At 44.7% G+C, this 22,406-nt stretch overlaps 1 protein-coding gene across 1 annotated transcript in view; it reads left to right on the top strand.

Annotated features, from left to right (window-relative positions):
- Positions 1-22,406, top strand: part of VSTM4 (V-set and transmembrane domain containing 4) — a 91,429-nt gene that overhangs the window by 31,241 nt on the left and 37,782 nt on the right. The window contains exons 4-5 of the mRNA XM_032266843.1: positions 5,244-5,351; positions 14,351-14,384. Of these exons, the coding sequence (XP_032122734.1) occupies positions 5,244-5,351; positions 14,351-14,384 (142 nt within the window). The remainder of the gene's footprint in view (positions 1-5,243; positions 5,352-14,350; positions 14,385-22,406) is intronic.

The raw sequence follows: 22,406 nt of genomic DNA, 5'->3' as shown, positions 1-22,406 counted from the left end.
CTTGGCCTAGTCTGAGTATTAACACCTTTGAGTCAACATTTTACAGAGAGATTTTTTTTTTTTTTTTTTTGAGACGGAGTTTCGCTCTTATTACCCAGGCTGGAGTGCAATGGCACGATCTCGGCTCACCGCAACCTCCGCCTCCTGGGTTCAGGCAATTCTCCTGCCTCAGCCTCCTGAGTAGCTGGGACTACAGGCACGCACCACCATGCCCAGCTAATTTTTTGTAGTTTTAGTAGAGACGGGGTTTCACCATGTTGACCAGGATGGTCTCGATCTCTTGACCTCGTGATCCACCCGCCTCGGCCTCCCAAAGTGCTGGGATTACAGGCTTGAGCCACCGCGGGAATTGGAAGATCTGGCACCACTAGGCGGGCATTTCAGCCTCAGAATAGTGCCCTGGAGCTGGTAGGGCTTTGCACTAGCTGACATGGCACGTGGAGTTTGAAGTTTGTGACCCTGCAGTCTGGAGTTTGTGACCCTGGCTTCTTCAATGGCTCAGAGTTTAACGGCTGTTTGCAGAGAACACCCAGGGAGGGGGTTTTCATGTTTTGAACGGACACAGCAGGGTGCTTGTCTTTATGCAACAAAAGAAAGGAAAAAAAATTCAGAACTTCAGCATACTGCTCAATCAAGGGGAACTCGGGTGGTCTTTCTGAGCTTTTCTTCTCCTACAAAGCAATACTTTTTAAGGATCTGCAGTTTCAAGAACAAAACAGAGAGTGGCCACGACCAGTCCTGTGTGTGTGGGGAGCCACACGCAGGCAGGAGGTGCCTGCTGGCCGGTGTCCATAACTGGAGTCCTGTGTGTTTGGTGGCCAGCTGAGCCTTCCGGACTCGCCAGATGTTTTCTGATTCTGTAGCCCTGGCTGCCTGTGGGGAGCCCCCTTTGAGCCATGTTGAGGAAGCTGTGATCTGAAACTGTAACCTGGGCCTTTCGAAGCCCCTCGCCTCCCGCCAGGGCAGAGTGGGCCCCAGATGTCTGCACCATGCTGCTAGGGACACATGGGGAGAGATGCCTGCCACAGTTCACATCTGCAGCCTTGTCCCTTCTGGATTCCTGTGGTCCTGAAGTCAAGGAAAGAGCTCAGATGAAGAGGTGAGCTTGCAGGTCAGCTGTTGTGCTCCATGGGCATGGAAGCTTTCGTAAGACAGTTTTTCTCTCTACTCCATGAATAAGACTAAAGGCAAATTTCCCTGCTTTTTGGTCTGGGGGCCACATTTGCAGAGTCCCTTCCAGGCAGATGCTGTGTTCACCTGCCTGAGGTTCTGTCTGCCTGGCAGCATGACTGTTGTTCACCATCCTCTCCTGCCAGCAAGGGTTCTGCCATTCTGTTCTGGTGTAGTTTGCTCACCAGCGTGGAAAGACGGGGCTGGCTGTGTTGTGGCCATCCTGTACCCTGAGATCCTCACACAAATCCTTGTCTGTGAACTCTGCTGTGCCCCTGAGTTCATCATGAAGTGTCTTGTCCAGAATCCAAGAGTCCTGTTACTGAGTTACACACTGTTTAAATGGGTGCTCCAGCCTCCCTCCTAACTCTGACCCCTCACAGAGTTCTCTACCCTGTTAATCTACAAAGCCCACACATCAGAGACACAGGTATTTACCAGAAAGGCCGTTTTGATTTTACATATGTGAGAGCTTTCTCTACTTCTGTCTCAAACTCCTCACATCCCATCAGCTTCTGGACCTCTCTAACCTGGCTCTGCACCCCCAGCCCACTGGCGGGGTTTTCCTCCAAGACTTTCCCAGTAGTTTCCTAGGGGCAAAACCCAGTGGATGTTTTCCAGCAGTTGATGCTATTAAGACATCCTTCTTGCAGTGCTTTCTGGGTTTCCATAACTCTCGCCCTAGCCCTCCTCTGCATCCAAAACTAGCTCTGATCCTTTGTAGGAGACTCCCTTCCACAAACCTGCTCCTACCCCTTAAATATTAGTGCAGATGCACCCTTTGCCTGCTACCTTTCTCCTTATTTTATTTTTAGTCCAGACATCTAGATTGCCAAGAGCAGAAATCTACTCAAACTAGTTTAGACAAAAATGCTGACTGCCTTAAGAATGCAGGAAGATCTCATGGACCTCAGGGGCAGAGGTTGTGGGGTCCAGGGACCACACTCCTGGGGCCCAGGCCAGGGACCACACTCCTGGGGCCCAGGCCAGGGAGGGGAGAGTCAAAAGGAACATGAATGTCTGATTCCATCTCATGCCCCCTTCCCTCTCATTAACCATAAGCCTGACCTGCTTCTCCAGGCTCTCCCTGGGAGCCAGCCACCTGCTACCCCGAGTAGGCTTGCTTTTTCAGCTTAAGCACTTAACTAACTGCTTCTCCATGCCCCAAGGGCTTTACAAAGGTGCTTTTCTGTTGGCTCAGCTATTCCACTTCTAGGAACTTGATCTTGAGAACATATTGTGAGAGTTGCACTCAGGTTTAAGTTCATGAATGCTCGCCATAAAATTATTTATGATGGGGAACAGGTAGAAACACTTTGAGTAGCCCATAGTAAGAGATTGTTAAATCACTGATGATATATTAAAATGACAAACTTTTATCATATTTTTCAAAATGATTCTGAATCATTTTTGAAAAGAATTTATTGAGAAAATGAGATAAATGGAAAAGAAGATGTGAAAGTATATTATCTCAATTTAAAAATATATGCATATACATCCTAAAGTATACCAAATATTTATTAACAGTAGTTGTCTCAGGGTAATGGGATGGCTGATGACTTTTTTCTCTATACATTTTTGTATTTTTTGTTATTTTAAATACAACTTGGTGCAGAACTCCAGTCCTCTTGGAAGCTTCTCTTGGCTTCCTCAGGCTGGGCTGGGTTCCTCTGAGTGTTCCTGGTATTGGGCCCACATTCTTACTGTTACACTTACTATGTGGCCCTCTATTTCTTGAAGAGAAAGCCTTTGTGTGTGCATCTTTAATTTTCTTGTACTCAGGAAAGTACTGACCGTGGCTGATAGTAAATGTCTGTTGGCTGTAGAAATTTAAGTCAACAGAGAAATATTTTTGATAAGTTCAAACATTTGCTAAGTTCAGATGTCTGGTATTTTGCTTCAAAAGTGGTTAGAATAATGCTTTGGCTTCCCTTTTCACTTTCTGAGCAGCTTGGCACTGTATTGATCAGATAGTGATAAAGTTGATTATTGGAGTTTAAGAAATATAAGTATATGTAGCTGGGCACTGAGGCTCACTCTTGTAATTCTAGCTACTCAAGAGGCTGAGGTGGGAAGGTCCCCTCAGTTCAGGAGTTCAAGGCTGCAGTGAGCTGTGATTGCATCTCTGCACTCCAGCCTGGGTGATGGAGTGAGACCTTATCTCTAAAAGAGATGTATGTACATGAACATGGTTTAACTGTTGAGACTTAGACAACTTTTTATTTTGAAATTGTTGTAAATTAACATCCATTTTTGGCCACGCACGGTGGCTCACCCCTATAATACCAGCACTTTGGGAGGTGGAGGTGGGTGGATCACCTGAGGTCAGGAGTTCAAGACCAACCTGGACAACATGGTAAAACCCTGTCTCTACTAAAAATATAAAAATTAGCCAGGTGTGGTGGCATGCACCTGTAGCCCCAGTTACTCAGGAGGTGGAGGCTGAAGAATCACTTGAACCTGAGAGGCAGAGGTTGTAGTAAGCCAAGATTATGCCACTGCACTCCAGCCTGGGCAACAGAGCAAGAGAAAAAAAAATCCATTTCTAAAATTCATACACAGAGACGTAACAGTTTGTGTCCTTTACCTAATTTCTCCCAATAACAGCATTTTGCAAAACCATAAAACAATATCACAAACAGGATATTAACACCCATACAATCAAAATGCAGAATATTTCTGTCATTATAAGTGACCCTTACAGCCAAACCCATTTTCCTCCCACCACCACCTGCTTCTTATTTTCTGGCCACCACTCATCTGTTCTCTGTTTCTATAATTTTGTCATATTAAGAATGTTACATTGATGAAATCATACAGTATGTAAACTTTGGGGATCCTTTTCTTTTATTCATTCAGCATACTTCTCTGGAGATTCATCCAGGTTGGCATGTGCATCGATAGTTTTTTTTTTTCTTTTTTTAATTGCTGAGGATGCTGTGGTGTGGATGTACCACACTTTGTTTAACTATTCATCTGCTGAAGGACATCTGGGCTGTTTCAAGTTTGTGGCTACCATGAACAAAATTGCTGTTGACATACGTGTACAGTTTTCCATGTGAACTTAAGCTGTCATTTTTCTGGGACAAATGCATGGAATGCAATGTCTAGGTTGAATGGTTGCTACAGGTGTCTCTTTTGAGAAACTGTCAAGTTCTATACCAGAGTGTCTGAGCCACTTTGCATTGCCACCAGCCATGTCTGAGTGACTGACCCAGTTTATCCACATCCTTGCCAGCATTTGGGGATGTCACTATTTTTTATTGTAGCCACCCTGAAAGGCACGTGGGATATTTTATTGTAGTTACATTTTGCATTTCTCTAACAGCTGCAGAAGTGAATCATTTTTTCATGGGCTTGTTTTTCAATTGTACATTCTTGTTAGGGAAATGTCTGTAATTTTTTTTTTCATTTTTTTAACAAAATTGTGTAGTTTTTGCTGTTGAGTTTTGAGAGTCCTTTAGCGTCTGGATACTAGTCCCTTGTTGGTTATGTGGTTTGCAAATATTTTCTCCCAGTCTGTGTGACTTTTCATCCTTTTCATATGGTTGTTTATGGAGCATAAGTTTTTAATTTTGATAAAGTCAAGTATATATATTAAGTTTTACTAATTTAGACTGCTTCTGGTGGCAAGCCTAAGAAGTCTGTCTATTCTTAGATCCCAAAGATTTTTCTTGTGGTTTTTTTTCTAACGTCTTCTAGCTTACATTTTACATTTAGGTTTGTGGTCCATTTTGAGTTCATTTTTGAATAAAAGGTGAGGTTTATTTGAGTTTTATTTTCTGCAGTGGAAGTCCCACTGACTCAGCACCATTGATTGAAGAAACTGTCCTTCCACCATTGAATTACTTTGGCACTTTTGTCAAAAATCAGCTGAGCATGCCTGTGTGGGTCTATTTCTGGGCTCTCTGTTCTGTTGCATTGATCTGTGTCTGTCCTTGCACCAATACCACACTGCCTTGATGACTTTTGCAGTGGGATTTCAAACATTCCAATCCTGTGTTCTCGTGCCAGTGCACTTACCGTGCTGTGGCCCCCAGAGGCTGACCTATGTGCCTGTCCTTGCCTTTCAGATCTCTACGTGTATGCCGTCCTCGTGTGCTGCGTGGGGATCCTCAGCATTCTGCTCTTCATGCTGGTCATTGTCTGGCAGTCTGTGTTTAACAAGCGGAAATCCAGAGGTAAGAAAACAGATAAGATCATGTCTGGGATGGGAGAACACCCTGACCACAGACGGGCGGAAGATGCTAGGCAAAGTACCACCTTGGTAGAAAAGTACATTGTGAGTCAGGGATTATTTACCTGTGACTATGAGCAAAGTGAACAAGCTGAGCTTCCCTTCGACTCTGCTAAAATACACTGTGGCCATCATTGACATCACTGAATTTCCCCTTTCTCAGTTTCTGAGGCCCCTTCTTGCTGTCAATCTCCGTGAAGAGCCTGCGGCATTAGATGAACCCAGGGGTGGAGTTTGACTCTGTCGCTTGAGGCTGAGGATTGGGGCAAGTTTCCAAGACATTCTGAATATGGATTTCCTTGTTTATGAAAGGGGATTGACATCCCCTTCTATCGGTGGACTGTTCTTGTGAATGTTCACCTGTAAGGCAGGTGGCACTTGGGAAGTCTTTCCCTGATTGGTCTGAGAGTCCCCTTCTGTCTTCTTTCTCTTTGGTGTCCCTGTTTCCCTGCACTCTGCCCTCAGCCCCTTCCTGCCTTCTGCCTTCCTTCTCAGGAAAGTGTAGGTCTCATAACTTTCATCTCTCTCTGAACGCTGCCTGCTTTCTCTTGAGTCCTGGCTCCTCCCCAGTCCCTGATTTCACTTGCCCACAGCTCCTGGTGGAGATCTCCTTTGAGAGGCCCTCCCTGCATCCTGCTTCAGAATCTCTAAAAAAGCTGGGGACACTGTGTCTCCCCAAGGCGACCAGGGTAAGAACCGAGCTCTGAAATTGGACCGATTTCGGTTCCAGTGGCTCTCTCACTTACAGGCTGACAACCTCCCTCTGTGCCTGCCCTCCTCATCTGCAACATGGAGGAGGCAGGAGTGCACCAGTCTCAGGCTTGTGGTGAGGACTAAGTTACCAAAAGAAAGATGCTAAAACCTTTAACACAGGCTCCAGTGAATGTCCTGCTTTTATGTTGACATATGGCTCTAATTATACACAATAATTGTCACTATTAGCTCAAAATCATGGAGCTTGTAAGTGTTATATTCAGTGGTCATGGCTTGAGGGGCTACTCCAACAGTGACTCTGTGCAGCATTAGCATGCGGGTGTGGGCAGGGCTAAGGGACAATGAGGGAAGTGACGCATCCAGGGATGAGTACCCATGGGACACTGTTTCCATCCTAGACCTCAAGGGACAAGGGGAGCAGAGGCTCCTGGAATGGACCATGCAATGGCTGAAGCTTTGGGAGAGGTGTCACCAACAGGGGCCTGCAGAGAGGGACTTAGCCCCTGACAAACCAGGAGGCAGCTAGGAGGGAGCCAGGATGGTACATCCTCAGCCCGTCTTCCCTCCCCACTGGGATCTCCTGCTGCTACTGCTCTTGGTTCCACCCACCAGAAGCCAGGGGGCCAGGAGCAGGAAGGTGCCTCCAGGGCTAAGCAGGGTGGACAAAGGTGGACAGGGATCTAGAGGACAGTGGAGAACTCCAGCACGCTCAGCAATTGGCGATCCAGTGGAGGCTGTAGCCTGGGTGTCTTTCCTCTGGAGCCTGTGCCCTCCCACCAGCCTCTGCGTGTGTCTCTGTGTTGTCTTTCAAAGCCAGCTCCAGGGCCTTTCCCTGCAACACCCACCCCCCTCATCAGTGGCAACGCAGCTTTTCTCCTGTGCTCAACCCCTGAGTACTCATGTGAGCTTGTGGCATGTTGCATATGTGCCTTGGCATCGGCCCCCCTTTCAGAGGACAGTGTGTGAGGCAGGGACCATGCATTCAATTCATTTTCCTTGGAATTTGGCTCAGGACAGATGCTCAGCACGTGGTGGACAAATGGGTTTATTTTCCACCTGCCTTACTCCCAACTGTGGGAGTGTGGAAGCCACATAGGCAGTTTCCAAGCTGGGTATACTCTGAAAGCACTTCCTCCTGGACTCAGGGGCATGACCAAGAGTCTACATGGGCTTCAGGACCTGCTAGGCCCTAGGCAGGGTCAGGGAAACAAAGCAAGGCCAAGAAGGGCAGACTGGGACATGGGGGAGCACCTGGCATCCTCCTCCAGGCCTCACAGAGAGACTTCAGAGAATAGGGATCCCAGCTGCCTTATCCCAACTGGAGAGGGCCTCAGATGGTCTTGTGTGCACCTGTGCATAGTGTCCGAAAGCCCTCCCCAAACCCCAGCTGTCCAAAGCTTTGTCTGAGCACCGGCTGTGTGCCAGGCACCTCATGTGGCCCCACCATGTGCTTATGTGATGCTGGATGAGAGCCACACCACTCTCACCTGACAGGCAGCACAGCTGAGGAGCTTGAGAAGGTCCTGAAACCAGGGAGTGGTAGAGTGAAGTCAAGCCCCAGCCTCCCAACTGCTGGGGTGTGGAAGCCACATAGGCAGTTTCCAGGCTGGGTTTCCAAGCCTCCCATGTTTCTGTTCAAGAAAACCTTGGCCATCAGGGGGCTGACATTGCCAAGGGAATCTCCGGATGCAACTCCCAGTGGGACCTTGAGATAAACACAGGCCATCCCAGAAGCCAGGAGGCCACAGGCCAGCCCCTTGTTACTCTCAGCCTTGCTCACCTCAAGCCTGGCACTGTTTTGCCTCTAAGGGCACTCAACATTCACGTGAGCTGGAGCTGATTGCCACATATGTTGCTTGCCAAGCGCAGACATGCTTTCCCCTTCCCTCCCAAGCTGAGTCTCTGTCCTTGCTCTTTGTTGTGCCCACAGTGCCAGGAACCTCATCCCAGGGCCTTGACAGCACTGAGTCACCCTGGAAAATACCAATCCTGGCGGCCCAGGGCCCAGCCTGGAATTATTCTGCTGGTTCCTCAGTCACACTGGCTTCCAAAGGCCTTTGCTTCTTCGCGAATTAGTCCTGACCTGCTGCCTCAGAGTGGCTCCAACAATCCAACCTTCTGTGCCTGAGCTTTTAAAAGTGCAGTTTTTTAATGCACAAACTCGAACTACATAGGAAAGAGGAGTGGCCTGGCTTCTTTCTCTGTACTCATCAGTGTGAGCTGTGACACTGCTTGGTTTGCACAGATTGTGCCAGAACTGGAGACAGAACCTCCCAAGGCTTGTTAAGCACCCATGCCTCCCCTGTCCTGGCACACTCTGCTTTCCTGTGAGGATGAAGCTAAGGGCCCGTGGCCATTCCTCCCAGACATGCAAGAAAAGGGAGCTGGGGGTTGCGTCCCACCCACAACTAGACTTGGGTGGAGAGGAGGCCTTTAAGCACAGAATGGGGTGGCTGTGGATGAGGAGGAGCTGAGGATGGCCTGGGGGCATTGGAGAGGAGGAAGGGCTCACTCACTTGGAGTCAGATACTTGGACAGCTGGAGTGAGATCCCTCCGGTCCTTCAGTGGGTGTCGGGTTACTCAGCTAGCTCTCTTGTCAGGCCCCTGGAGTGCCCATCTTTCCTTTGTGGAGGTTGGTAAGCCCCCCTGGCGTGCTGGACTTGAGGCCTAGATTCAAGCTCCCTTATTTACAAAGTGGGTCTTCGGAACTCCCAACTCTTCTCACTCTAACTTTCGAATGAGAGTTCCTCTTACCTCTTGGGGATGTGGGAGATACTTTCACCATCTGGGTGGCTGCTCATCCTGGCAGAGAGGTGATCTGACCATTTTCTTTAGTATTCACATTCAAAAAGGTAAAAAGAAGCAAGTAAAATTAATTTTAATATTTTTTATTTAACCCACCATATCCAGAATATCATTTCAACAGTATCAATAAATAAAGACGATGAATGAGATATGTGATATTTATTTTTTTATGCTAAGGCATGGCTTCATCATCCCGTGTGATTTCACACCTCCAGCATGTTTCATTTTGAATTCATCACATTTCGGGACTTGACAGCTACCTGAGCTCACGGCTGCCATGTGGGACTACAGGACTCTGGACAGACAGCTGTGTGTGCTGGTCCTTTGCATGGAAGGAATGTGGCCTCTAAGTGGCATTTTTGTGCCGAGGGGGCAGGAGGTGGAGGACTTGCTTCTCCTTTTCAGCTTCCCACTTGGTGATAGAGGTGGTCCTGTCTTTATAACTGTTGGCCTGGAAGCTTTTCCAGGCAGGACTGATTCCTGGAGGGGGCTGGGCCCTGGGGCCCGGCATGGTGGAACACAGGGCTGTATGTAGTAAGGGGCACACCGTGGTCCTTTCTCTCCCACTGGGGAAATACCGGCAGGGGCTGTGGATTGAACCTCGAATGAGGGAGGTGCTTTTGCAGGCTGCAGGCCCCCCGCCTGTGCTGGGCTGCAGGAGTTGGGGAGAGTACTGTGGCCCTTCACTCTGAAAATGCTCCTGGGTGCTTACTGTGCCTGAAGTACTGTGACCTCTTGCAATGCTGGGGTGGCCACAATCCTTGTCTCAAGTGCAGACACTTGATGGATAGAGCAGAAACATCTATGGATCCTATAACAGGGGCCTGTGCAAAGCCTGGAGGTCAGAAGACGTGGTCAGGGCATAGGGGTAAGTTGGGGAGACATTAACCAGGCCTTGGAGGTCCCGACACTATTACAGGGCCTGATAAGATGGGGGAGAGGGTGCCTCCACCCCAAATGACCCAGCATGGGGTAGCAGTGGTGATAGGGACAGGTCTAGATGGGGAAGACAAAGCCTTCAGGCTGGACATGACACCTGTGAGGTTTGGCATGGGGTGAGACTGTGAGCAGCATGGTCTTAGCTGAAAAACAGAAGAAAGGGTGAGGGTGGTAGGGGTGGGTCAGGGCCTGCTACTTCTTATCAGGAGAGGTTGCAAAAATAAGCCTTCCTTTTAGAGATTTCAAAGTCCTAACAACCCTAAAATCACCATTTGAGAAGAACATATCCTGAGTGTTCACCTCTGTGCAGGATGGTTGTATGGAGGCAGAGCCTCTAGGTCAAGTGCCTGGGTGCCAGGCCACAGCCCACGGAGTGTATTGGCTCCATTATGCAACCCTTTATCAGCTACTTCTCTTCCTGATCTCCCTCACTTTCCAGTGGGTTTCCTAGGATTGCCTCCCACATAAACTCGACATTTGAACCTTTTTTCTTACGATTTCTGCTTCTTAGCACATTTAGGTTAATAGCACTAATTATGCTATGCATATTTAAGGGTGACTCTGGGTGAAGTCTATTTCTCAGCACCTGTAAACCTCATCTTTGATGTCCAGAATCACTTTTGGCCCTATGGGCAGTCCCTTTAATGGGACCATCAGCCCCACATACACCCCGCTGAGACCTCAGAATGGTGCCTGTACCTTGCATGTACAGGAGTGCCTGTCACGTACAGGGGTGTGTCCCCTGTACCCTGGCACTGTCTGGCCTCACCAGGCTCCTGGCCCTTCTTAGTCAGCTCCCTGCCTCCGAGGAACAGTGCAGCTGCTCTACTGTCCCCTGCATTCCTGATCTCCAGGCTGCTCACCTTGTTACCCCTGGACTGGACTTGCCAAAACGCCACGCAGCTCATGGGATTCTCTTGGGTCGCAGTCTCAGCTCCGCTTGGCTCCAGCTGTGGCACAGTGGTCTGGCCATTTCTTCTGTGAGACTCTGTTTCCCCACCTGCAGGAGCCCTGACACCAGCTGCCTAGAGTCTGCGAATGGTGCACAGTACAATCAGCTCTCCCTCCCCATAGGTTCTGCACCGAAGATTCAACTAAACTCGGAAAGAAAATATTTGATAAAAAAACAAAAATAATACAAAAGCACAAATAATACTGATGAAAAAGACAGCATAACAATGGTTTACATAGCATTTACTTTGTATTCTGGATTATAGGTAATCTAGAGATGATTAAAAGTATACAGGAGGATGTGTGTAGGTTATATGGAAATGTGGCTCCATTTTATGTAAAAGTCTTGAGCTTCTTCGGATTTTGGTATCTTTGGGAGGTTCTGGAGTCAATGCCCCAAAGATACGAGGGATGACTGTAGTTACAAGAGGGCTCCGGAATCAGGCTGCCCAACTTTGGCACTTCCCAGGTGTATTAGATTGCTAAGGCCGCCACAGCAAAGTACCACAGACTGGTACCTTTAACAACAATAATTTATTGTCTCACAGTTCTGAAGACCAGAAGTCTTGAGATCAAGTTGTCAGTGGGATTCATTTCTCCTGAACCCTCTCTCTGGGCTTAAGAGACTGCTGCTCTCCCTGTGTCTTCACATGGTCTCCCCTCTGTACCTGTCTTTGCTGTAATCTTTACTTTTAAGGACACTAGTCAAATTAGATTAGGGTTTATCCTATGGGCTTAAGTTAATTACCTCTTTAAAGACTCTATCTCCAAATGCAGTCGCATTCTGAAATACTGGGGATTAGGCTTCAGATAGTCTCAGTGGAGGAGACATAATTCAGCCCATAACACCACCTGGGTGACCTTGGACAAGTTTATTAACCTCTCTGTGCTTCAATGTCCTGCCCCGTAAAATAGTAGTAATGACAAGGCTACTGTGAAGATTAAATTAGGATACAAAGTTGTGGTCTTCAAACTTTTTTGCTGTGCACTCGATCTTTATTTTATTGTTGGCATTTAAACTTATCACAAATGTAAATTGTTGCAAATGATGTAATTTCCATCTTTCACATTTAAAAATGAAATGATTATATCCATTTTTCTTTTACATCTAAATGTCTTGAATTTAATGATTGTCTTCATTTACTTAAAGCCATCATGAGAAAAAAAGGCCTACCCAAACACGCTTTGGCTGTTAGAAATTTTGTATTGTTCCTTCTTCTCCTTGCCTTTTATCTCAATACACTTCCCCACAAAATTTCATCCTGTTGTAACACATCTTTTATTTTGAAGGTTCTTTATTGATTACCCTATTATACTTAATCTGTAAGATAATATGTGTATACAAATTTAAATTAATACTTTTAAAATTTCCTCATTTCATAAGTGTCTAAGTGTTGAAATATTTTTAGATTGAATTATCAGTATTGGACAATTAGTAAACTTTAGAGAATTATTATAAAATTATTCAAAATGACATAAACATATACATTTAGACATATAATATACATTTAGATATATAATTAACAGCGTTAAGAAGCAAAATTTACTGGGAATGCATTTTTATTGAAATTAATTTTAATTTTTACCTCGTATACCCTTGTGTGATTTTTTTTTAGGGATAAAATTCACCACCAATTTTGTTAATAGATATTAGCTCTGAAATACTTCAGAATAAAGAGAGTGTGAATGAATGAGTGGAATTTTCTTATACTCCTTAGTTTTTAGAACTGCTTCCAAGGTATATGTCAAAAGTCATATCATGATTTATCATCCAAAATGATTTTTAATACTCTACCAGATGACAACTGGATTAGGTCATTATTCAATCCTTGTTGAAAGCAAAGTAGTATTAGAAGCATCCCCCTCTTGAGAAAGACTTAGTTGCCTAGTCAATAATTCGCTTTCTTGACACAAATATTAGTATTTTCCATCAATTCTTGTTTGTTGCCCCACTTATGTTTCCCTCTGGGACAGGTGTCCAGGATGGGTGCGCTTTGATTTTATGAATAGAAAAGGGTGATGTTAAAAGTGGGGAGGGGAAATGAATACAGCCAGACCTCAGGCGTGTTCTAAGAGTATATATTTTTGTGAAATGTATTCACAAGAATACATTTCCATGTCCTCAGGTGGAAACTGATTCCTTAAAACTGTTTTCCTGAAAAGTACCCAGGGGTATGCAAACCCTAGACTGAAGACCACTGATCCATCTAATAAGCTTAGAATAGTGTCAGGGACACATGAAATGTTCAATGAATGCTAACTGTGGTTGTTATTATTGTTGCATCTTTAGATTATTTAGTATACCATAGGTGCTCAATAAATGGAATGCAGAAAAAGTTTAGATATTAATAGGATGCTGAACCAGATGAACCTGTACAGCTCCCTTTGAAGCTGAGATTCTCTCATCTCACTCTGGAACATGTATAACAGATCACTCCATATATAATAGCTTAAAGCAACTGTTATTTGCTCTCAATTCCACAGGTTGCCAATTTGGGCCGGGCTCAGCTGAGCATTTCTTCCGCTGGTCTCAGCTGTAGTCATTCATGCAGCTGCAGTCTCTTGGTGCATCACCTGGGACCTGGTTGCTTTGGGCCTGGGCTGCGATAGCTGGTGTCTGCTCCATGTAGTCTCATCTTCCAGTAGGCTAGCCAAGCTTCCTCATATGGTAGTAGAAGAGTTCCCTGCAACAAGAGAGAGTGGGCAAACCCCATAGCACAGATGTCCTTCACACCTCTGCTTGTGACACACTGGCTAATGTTCTCTTGACCAAAGCAAGTTCATGTGGCAGAGCCCAGAGTCAGTGTGGGAGGGGATACACATGGGTGTGGATAGATGCAAGGAGGTGTGATTCACTGGGTCCACTGATGTAGCAATCTACCATACAATGCAAGGGTCCCCCTGGTTATTTAAGCTTTACTTCTATTTGAAGTAAACTCAGCTGGGAAACTCAGAGTGGACACTTGCTGGATTATGTGCCTAGATATTCTTACTTTTCCACTGGAGCCAGAAGCATTTGGTTTTCCTCAAAGAGAGCCACTGTAGAAGTAGGTTTTGCTCTAAGACTGTTTTCCCAAGGGCCTCTTTTTAGTCCTGGAAGAGCATTAATCAAACCCATTTTACCACAAGGAGCTTCTAAATGGACAGGTTATTCCATCTGGCCTCAAGAGGGCTTGCTTATGACTCAGGCAGAGCTTAGAGCTTAGAGCTTAATGGTGGGTGACTATTACTCCAGGACCCCAACTCAACTTGCCTTGGCCGAAAATGAATATTTTGGGTTTTGTACCCAGGAAGCCTGGAGTGTATGGCTTAAAGCCTGGCTAGATCCACAGCTGAAACATATTGTCACTGTGGTGTCCATGTGATGGCTCTGCTGTGCTCCTCCATAGAGAAGTATGCAAGCCTTGAGAGTTGGCTGGTATAGTACCAATATCTGAACAGCACCTGGCTTCCTGCATTTCCTGGTAATTCCTGGAACATATATATCTGAAGTAGCATTGGTTTACTATCTTCTATTATTTTTCTTTTCACAGTGAGACATTATTTGGTGAAATGCCCTCAGAACAGGTAAGAATATTTTCTTCCTTTTTTTGAATGGAACTCTTTGCCATTTAACTTTCTTTTGATATTACCAAGAAATTGATTAAATTTGTATTTTGACCTAAAGGTCTGCATATCTGTCCACAAATTATGCCTACAAATGTGTATTCTGCAGGCATTTGCATGTTTCCAGGTTCTATAGTCTGATTGTCACCCCAAGGGATCCAGGGAGCACATAGCTTTTGCTGGCCCAGCAGGCTTGCTGGAGGAGGCTTTGTGTGTGGTTCTGCAGAGCTGCTCCCCAGTTTAGGAAGGGGCTCACATCCGGTCTGAACCACTTTGATACATTTTGACCACAGACACCTCTAATTCTCTTCACCAATGCTGACTTATTGTATGCCCTGCTTTTAGCTGGTTAGACATACCTTAAAGGTAACATAATAGTTATAAGAGATATTGCTAATCAAAGTATTTAAAAATTTGGAACTTCTGATCCAGACGAGATGGCATAGGTCTGTTTCTTCCTTCTCTTCTCTGCTAAGTAAAGCTATAAACCTTGGAAATAACATTAAAGACAACCAAATGAAGACTTTGAAAGGTGGTGAAAAGAGGTAAACTGGTTTGGGATCCCAGGACTGGAGGAGTAACACAGCTGTAATACATCTTGTGTTTTCCTATCCAACAGCAGAAGGTCACCCAGATCTGCTTTTTTCCTACTCCAGTCTAGCAACAGAAAACATTCAGGGAAGCACATTCCTCTCCTGGATTGAAGGGGAGTTCCTCTGAAAACCACAAGTGAGCCCAGCATCAGCTACAAACAGGATGTATCAGGAGCTCCTCCCACAATAAGCACCAGAGGAAGAGCTTACTTTTTCTTCCAGGCTGAGACTCCCTTTCTCAGCCAGGTGACACCAAGTTTTCAGGGAGGAGCCAGCAAGAGGCACCTGGACACAAAATTGGCCCAGCAAGGAAGCTTCTTTATCTCCATGGACGTGAGGCTTCTCTCCCCTAATGAAAACCATCCAGATTCCAAATCTGAGAAAACTCCCTCTGCCCTCTCTGGCAGCCCCAGCAGGGCCCAGTGGCACCATGTAAATCAAACAGACCAAAATAATACTGTAAAGGCTCTGAAAATGAAAATGCCATTGGAACTATAGCCTATAGAGACAGACCAGGATTACACGATAAACCTGGGTGACTGCCTACAAAAATAAGAGATTTAAGTAAGACCTGGAACCTTCTAACAGGATGCCAAAAAAAAAAAAAACAAACCACCCATCATTTTAAAAACCACAAAAATCACAACTTGAAATAGGAGAGGTAATTGGTCAGATCAACACTGAGATGAATCAGGCGTTGGAATTATCTGACAAAGATTTTAAGGCAGTATTTTTTTTTTTTTTGAGACAGTTTTGATCTTGTTGCCCAAGCTGGAGTGCAATGGTGCGATCTTGGCTCACTGCAACCTCTGTCTCCTGGGTTCAAGCAATTCTGCTGCCTCAGCCTCCCAAGTAGCTGGGATTATGGGCACCTGCCACCATACTCAGCTATTTTTTTTTCTTATTATTTTTAGTAGAGACAGGGTTTCACCATGTTGGCCAGGCTGGTCTCAAACTCCTGATCTCAGCCTCCTAAAGTGCTGGGATTACAGGTGTGAGCCACTGTGCCCAACCTTAAAGCAGTCTATAAAAAAGAGATTCAATGATCAGTTCAAATTCTCTTAAAACAACTGACAAAATAGAACATCTTGGCCAATAAAGAGAAGTTATTTATCTAAAAATACAAACAAATGGAAATTATACCACTAAAAGTAAAAAACAGAAATGAAAAACTCACTGGTTGGGCTCAATAGTAGAGTGGAGATGTCAGTGGATAGTTTGTGAAGTGGAGGACAGATCAATAGCATTTGTCTAATCTGAACAACAGAGAGAAAATAGACTAAAAACAAACAAAAAATGAATAGACCTCAAAGACCTACAGGACAAAAGATCCAACATTCTATCATCAGAGTTCTGGAAGGAGAGGATAAACAGAGTAGGTATAAAAAAGTATTAGAAGACCTCATGGCTGAAAATGCCCCAAACTTGGCAAAAGACAAAGCTCTATAGGTTTAAGAAACTGAGTGCAGGCCAAGCATGATAACCCCAATAAAATCCACTTAAAAACACATAATTGAACAGCAAACAAATTTGAATGACAGTTCATTTCTGCTCTGAATCCATGAAGGGCAGAAAGAAGTGGCACATTTTCAAACACTGAAATAAAAGAATTGTCAACCCCAAATTTTTATATCCAGCAAAACTATTCTCCAGGAATGAAAGGAAAATAAAGACATTATCAGAAGAAGGAAAGCTAAAAGCGGTTGCCACTAGCAGACCTACTTTAAAATAATGACTAAAATAAAATCTTGAAACAGAAAAAAAATTTGGAGCCCTGGGAAGGAAGAGGCAATAATGGAAAGAGCAGAAATAAGAGTACATATGGTAGACTGTTCTTTCCATGAATAGTTATGAGTTTTAAAATCACATTTGAGGATTTAAATAAAAATTACAGAACTGTCTGATGCTCAGGACAATACTGTTTAAAAGTGAGTCAGGTAAAAAGACGTAAATAGAAGTCAGAAGTCCATTCAAAGCAATGGAATGTTGGTGTAGGTAGACTGTGCGAAGTTGCATATTTATATTGTAATGCCCAAAGCAATCACCGAAATAACTTTGCAAAAACAATGTATTCAGAATCACTATATATAGATCTTAAAATATATGCAAGTAACATAAAGAAACAGAGGAATGAGAACTACAGGAAATAACCGGAAAACAAACAATAATATGATAGCCTTAATTGCTGAAATACTATTTATTTTAAATGTAAATGGTCTAAATGCATCAGTCAAATCACAGCTACTGGCAGAGTGGATTAGAAAAATGACCTAACTGTATGTTTTTTATAGGAAATTCACTTTATACACAGTGACATAAGTAGATTGAAAGTAAAATGATGGAAAAAGATATAGCACACAAATAATAAAATAAATCAGGTGTGGATATACCATAGCTGATAAAATGGACTTCAGGGCAAAAAACCTTACTAGAGGTGAAGAGGGACATTAGATGATAAAGGATCGATCCATCAGAAAGACAAAGATCCACATGAGTACACATCAAATAACAGAACCACAAAATTTAAACAGCAAAAACTGAAAGAGCTGAGAGAAGAAATAGGTAAATCTGTAGTTTTAGTTAGGGCCTTCAATTCCTCCCCCTCAGCAACTGATAAGCCTGCTGTAGATAGAAAATTAGCACAGATATTGATGATCTAAGCAACACCATATACCAATGGTGCTCAATTGAGACAGATCAAACACTCTAACCAACACTAAAAAAACACATTTTTTTTAAGCCTCCATGGGACATTCATCAAAATAGATCATATCTTGAGCAAAAAGAAAACCTCAACAAATTTAAAATAATTGAATCATAGAGAATGTATTCTCCGAGCCTAGTGAAATCAAACTAGAAATTCATAACAAAACGATGGCAGGAAAATCTTCAAATGTGGAATTTAGCAGTTTTTCGTTGAAAGTGACAAGCTGATTTTAGATTATATATATACATTTGAAAAAATAACAAAGTTGGAGAACTTACAGTTCTTCTGCCCAGAACTTATTCTAATGCTAGACTAATGGAAACACTGAAGTATTGGCATAAAGTATATAGATAAAGAGATATAAAGAGAGTCCAGAAATAAATCCTTATATGTATGGCCAACTGAATTTTGATAGAGATGGCAGGAGTTCTAAAGGGAAAGCTTAGTTCTTTTGAGGGACAGTGCTGGGACACATGGGTATCCATATATAGAAAAATGAACTGAGACCCTTGCCTCACATTGCCTCCAAAATTAACTAAAAGTGGACCTTAGACCTAAATGTAAAAGCTAAAATTACAACATTTCTAAAAGAAAACAGGAGAAAATCTTTGTGACCTTGGGTTGGGCAATGTGACAGTAAACACAGGATTCAAAAATGAAAGAATTGATGTAATTAAAAACCTTTGCATTTCCAAAGACACCGTTAAGAAAATGAAAAGATAAATAAGCCCCATACTTGCAAATCAGATAAATCGATAAAGAACTTGTTCCCAAAGTATATAAAGACCTCTCACAACTCAGTAATGATGTGACAGAAAACACAATTAAAAATAGGCACAAAAGATTTGAGTAGATATTTTCCTAAAGAAGATATCCAAATGGCAAGCAAGTACATGAAAGATGTTCAGTATCATTACTCATTAGGGAAGCGTAAATTAAAACCACAATGTGGTATCACTACATCACCACTACAATGGCTATAATCCAAAAGACAGACAATGCCAAGTTCTGGCAAGGATGTGGAGAAATTGGGTATTTGTACATTGCTGATTGGAATATAAAATGATTCCACCACTTGGGAAAACAATTTGGTGGTTTCTGAAAACATTAAAGTTACCCTGTGACCCAGCAGTTCTGCCCGTAAGACTCTATCCAAGAGAAGTGAAAGCCTATGTCTCACAGAAACATGTATACATTGTTCATAGCTGCTGTGTTCATGATAACCAGAAACCAGAGACAATCTAGATATATCCATCAACTCGTGAATGGGAAAACAAAATTAATATATTCACCCAGTGAGGTACCACTTAGTAATAAAAAGGAACACTCTGTGGGTATGGACCAAAGCATGGAGGAGCCCCAACAATACTAAGTGGAAAAAGCCAGGTGCAAAAAATTACATATCGTATGATTCCATTTTTATTAAATGTCTATAAGAGGTAAATTTATGGAGACAGAAAGTGGGTTTGTGGTTTCCTAGAGCTGAGGATGGGAGTGGGGATTTACTATAAATATACAAGATGGAACCTTTGGGGGCGATAGAAATGTTTTAAAACTGTTTTGTAATGATGCATAAATCTAAAAGCTATTGAATTGTACACTTAGGATCAGTACATTTTATGGTACATCAACTATGCCTCAATAAAACAATTTGTTTCTTTTTTAAAGTATATGTCCCCGTGAAGCCCTGAAGACCAGGGTGATTCTGGCATTTCAGACTTGGGTAATGGCTGGAGAGGGTTAGCGCTGTGGAGGATCAGCCCACCAGCATGCTCAGGATTTGCTTTCTGTGATATTTATATCTGGCCTTTTGTGTCTAGCAAGCAGCCTCTGGTGATGCAGGCCCCTCTTCTTTCCCTTACAGTTGCCCCATTCTGAGCTGGGGCTGACTGAGGCTGGAAGGAGAGCAAGGATGCCATCCCACCCTGGTGGACATTAGAGTTTGATCTCCCCTCAGCCCTGGGATAACTGAGGTCAGGATGACCACAGAATCTTGTTCAAAGGCTGCCTTCTTCTCTGCCAGCCATGCTGGGCACTGTCAGGTTGGTTGGGTGTCTGAGTGTCAGCTCTCCCTATGAGCAGTCTCCCGTTGGGTTAACCCACAGATTTGCCTCTAGAAAGCCTGCATTTACTCTGCCTCCATCCCAGGACCCTGTTGGGGCCAAGGCTTGACCCATAAACCTAGTAGTCAGCTCCTGGCCAACTTTGTGTTCATTTTCCCAATTAGAACCTCATGCCTGTTTGACTTAGTGCACCCCAGACTGGCTGCCACAGTGCCTGGCTAGTGAACTGGTCAATTATTGCCTTTACACCTGGCTTTGGCCTGAATTGTGCTCTGTCTCTGCAGCCCAGGCAGTTCCTCCTGTCCCTGTTGTGCCAGAAGCTCCCAGGTCCCAGCATCCTCATCTGTCTGCCTGCTCTGTGCTGCTGCCATGGGCAAATGGGGCCCTGGAGTCTCAAGCTGTAATCAGGACAAATGTCCTTCCCTGACTTCTGACTGCTTCCTCCTAAAGGCAGACAGGCAGAAAGCATAGGGTCAGGGCAAGATGCCTGGGTTGGAAACCCTCAGGCAGGGGAGGAGAAGGGCCTCTGGAAGAGGCCCATGTGCTGGCTCTGAGGCTGCGGTCACTGAATGAGGGGCCTTGCCAAGTGACCAGGGCAGAACCTGGAGACTCAAGGGAATTCCATGATTTGCTAAGAAAAGTTCAAATAGAAGGAAAATAAATATATTGTCCCTGAGGTTGGAAGTTGCCATCTTCTGGGAGGGGTGGCCCTGAGCTTCAGGAGTGGGAGACTGTTCCTTTCCCAAGGCAGACTGCTCTGAGGATGCAGAGCAGAGAGCAGGGCCTAAGTGCCGTCTTAGGGATCTATGAGGTTAAATGTGCCCTTCCTGGGGAGGACAGCCTTGAGAGCAGCTCAGCTGGATGATACAAAATTGCTCCAAAAATGCCTGGAAATTCAGAGTAAAAATGAAATTCCCCCATTTGCACAGAGCTGTGATGCAGTCCTCTCCTCAGTGCCTCTCCACTGGATCCAGATGCTTTCCTTCCTGCAGGGCAAGCTAAAGAAAGTGGTGGAGAGGACTGAAGGGGCACCACAAAGGCAATTTTCAGCCGATGTCTCCTGGCCTTTTGCTTTACCTCTTCTTATGGGGTTGAGACAATAAAGTACTTGCCAATGCGGGAAGTTACAGTGCAGCAACGAATGGTACAGAAAGCAAGCCAATGGAAGGAGAAGCAACAAGGTATAGTTGCAGAAGCTGAGGAAGGCTGCAGAGACATTGCAGCCCCCTGACTTTGAGAGGTCCAATTCAAATGCAAATTTCACCAAAATGAACAAGCTTTACTGTGATCAGCAGTAGGGTCAGATCAATCAGCTCTTGCAGGAGCTTTTCTGGGACATGTGTCAGAGTCAAGTCATTCTCCTCCTGAGTGAACATTCAGTCTCAAAGAACACCAGAACTCTAAACAGACTTATGCTGTGCCCCAGCCATTTCTCATTGTTGCTTGCTTGGGTTTTAACCCACATGCGTGCTTGTGCCCTCCCTCTGCCCACGTTCACCTGAGTAAGCAAGGTGGTGAGGATGGGGGCAGTAGACACATGGACGGGTCTCCCTAGCCACCTCCCTCCCACACCCCTGTGGTCATTACTGCCTTGTTATGTCCCTACCCCACCCCAGCACTCAGGCCCAGTGTCCTTTGTCCGCAGCCCTCCAGACGGGGGTGGGAATGGGCAGGGCAGGCCTGTGAGATGGGGGTGATTCCTTGTATAAAAACATGTACCTGGATTCCAACAGTTTCAGTGTCAGGTCAAGTTATGCCACGTGGTGGCTTTGTGACCTTGGGCCACTTACTCAACCTTTCTGGGAATGTTTCATCCTCCACAGACAGGTATAGACTTGCCTGTTGTCACTGTTGCTAAGGGTCTCCATAAGAATTTGATGAGAGGACAATGGTCGTGGACTGGTGTAGCCCAGCTCTCTATGGATTTATTTCTCATCCTCAGAAAAACTCTGCAAGGCACAATTGGTTTCCCCAGACTAAGGGTATGGATGAAACTGCCAACGATTAGACCAATGGCTAGCTCTCTATAATTAAGAACCTTCTGAATCCAAGTGATATGGTTTGGATGTTTGTCCCCTCCAAATCTCTGTGAAAATGTAATTGCCAATGTTGGAGGTGGGCTTGGTGGAAGGTGTTTGGGTCATGGGGGTGGATCCCTCATGAATGGCTTGGTCTGTCCTTGTAATGAATGAGTTCTCACCTGATGAATTCACATGAGATCTGGTTCTGTGAAAGAGCCTAGCCCCTCCTTCCTCTTAGTCTTGCCCCCTCTCTCGCTGGGTGATATGCAGGCTCCTTCTTTGCCTTCTGCCATAACTGGAAGCTTCTGAGGCCCTCACCAGAGGCCCAGAAGCAGATGCCAGCACCATGCTTGTACAGCTTGCAGAATCATGAGCCAAAATAAACATTTTAAATAAATTTCCCAATCTCAGATATTCCTTTATAACAACACAAATGAACTACTATACCAGGTGACAGAAAAGCCAGCTCAGATGGTCTTGTCTGGGAAGGAACCTTACAGAGTCACCTAACTAGAGATGTTACAGTGGGCAGGCCTCAGGGCAGCTCTGGCCAGAGGGACACAGGGTCTATCAGGGTGGTAGCTTTTAGTCCCTGCCCT

Source organism: Sapajus apella, unplaced genomic scaffold (genome assembly GCF_009761245.1).
Source record: "Sapajus apella isolate SASKATOON/1434 unplaced genomic scaffold, GSC_monkey_1.0 scaffold161, whole genome shotgun sequence".
In the NCBI taxonomy this organism is placed as follows: Eukaryota; Metazoa; Chordata; class Mammalia; order Primates; family Cebidae; genus Sapajus; species Sapajus apella.
Note: the sequence above shows the minus strand (reverse complement) of the source record. Positions and strands in the feature narration are given on the sequence as shown.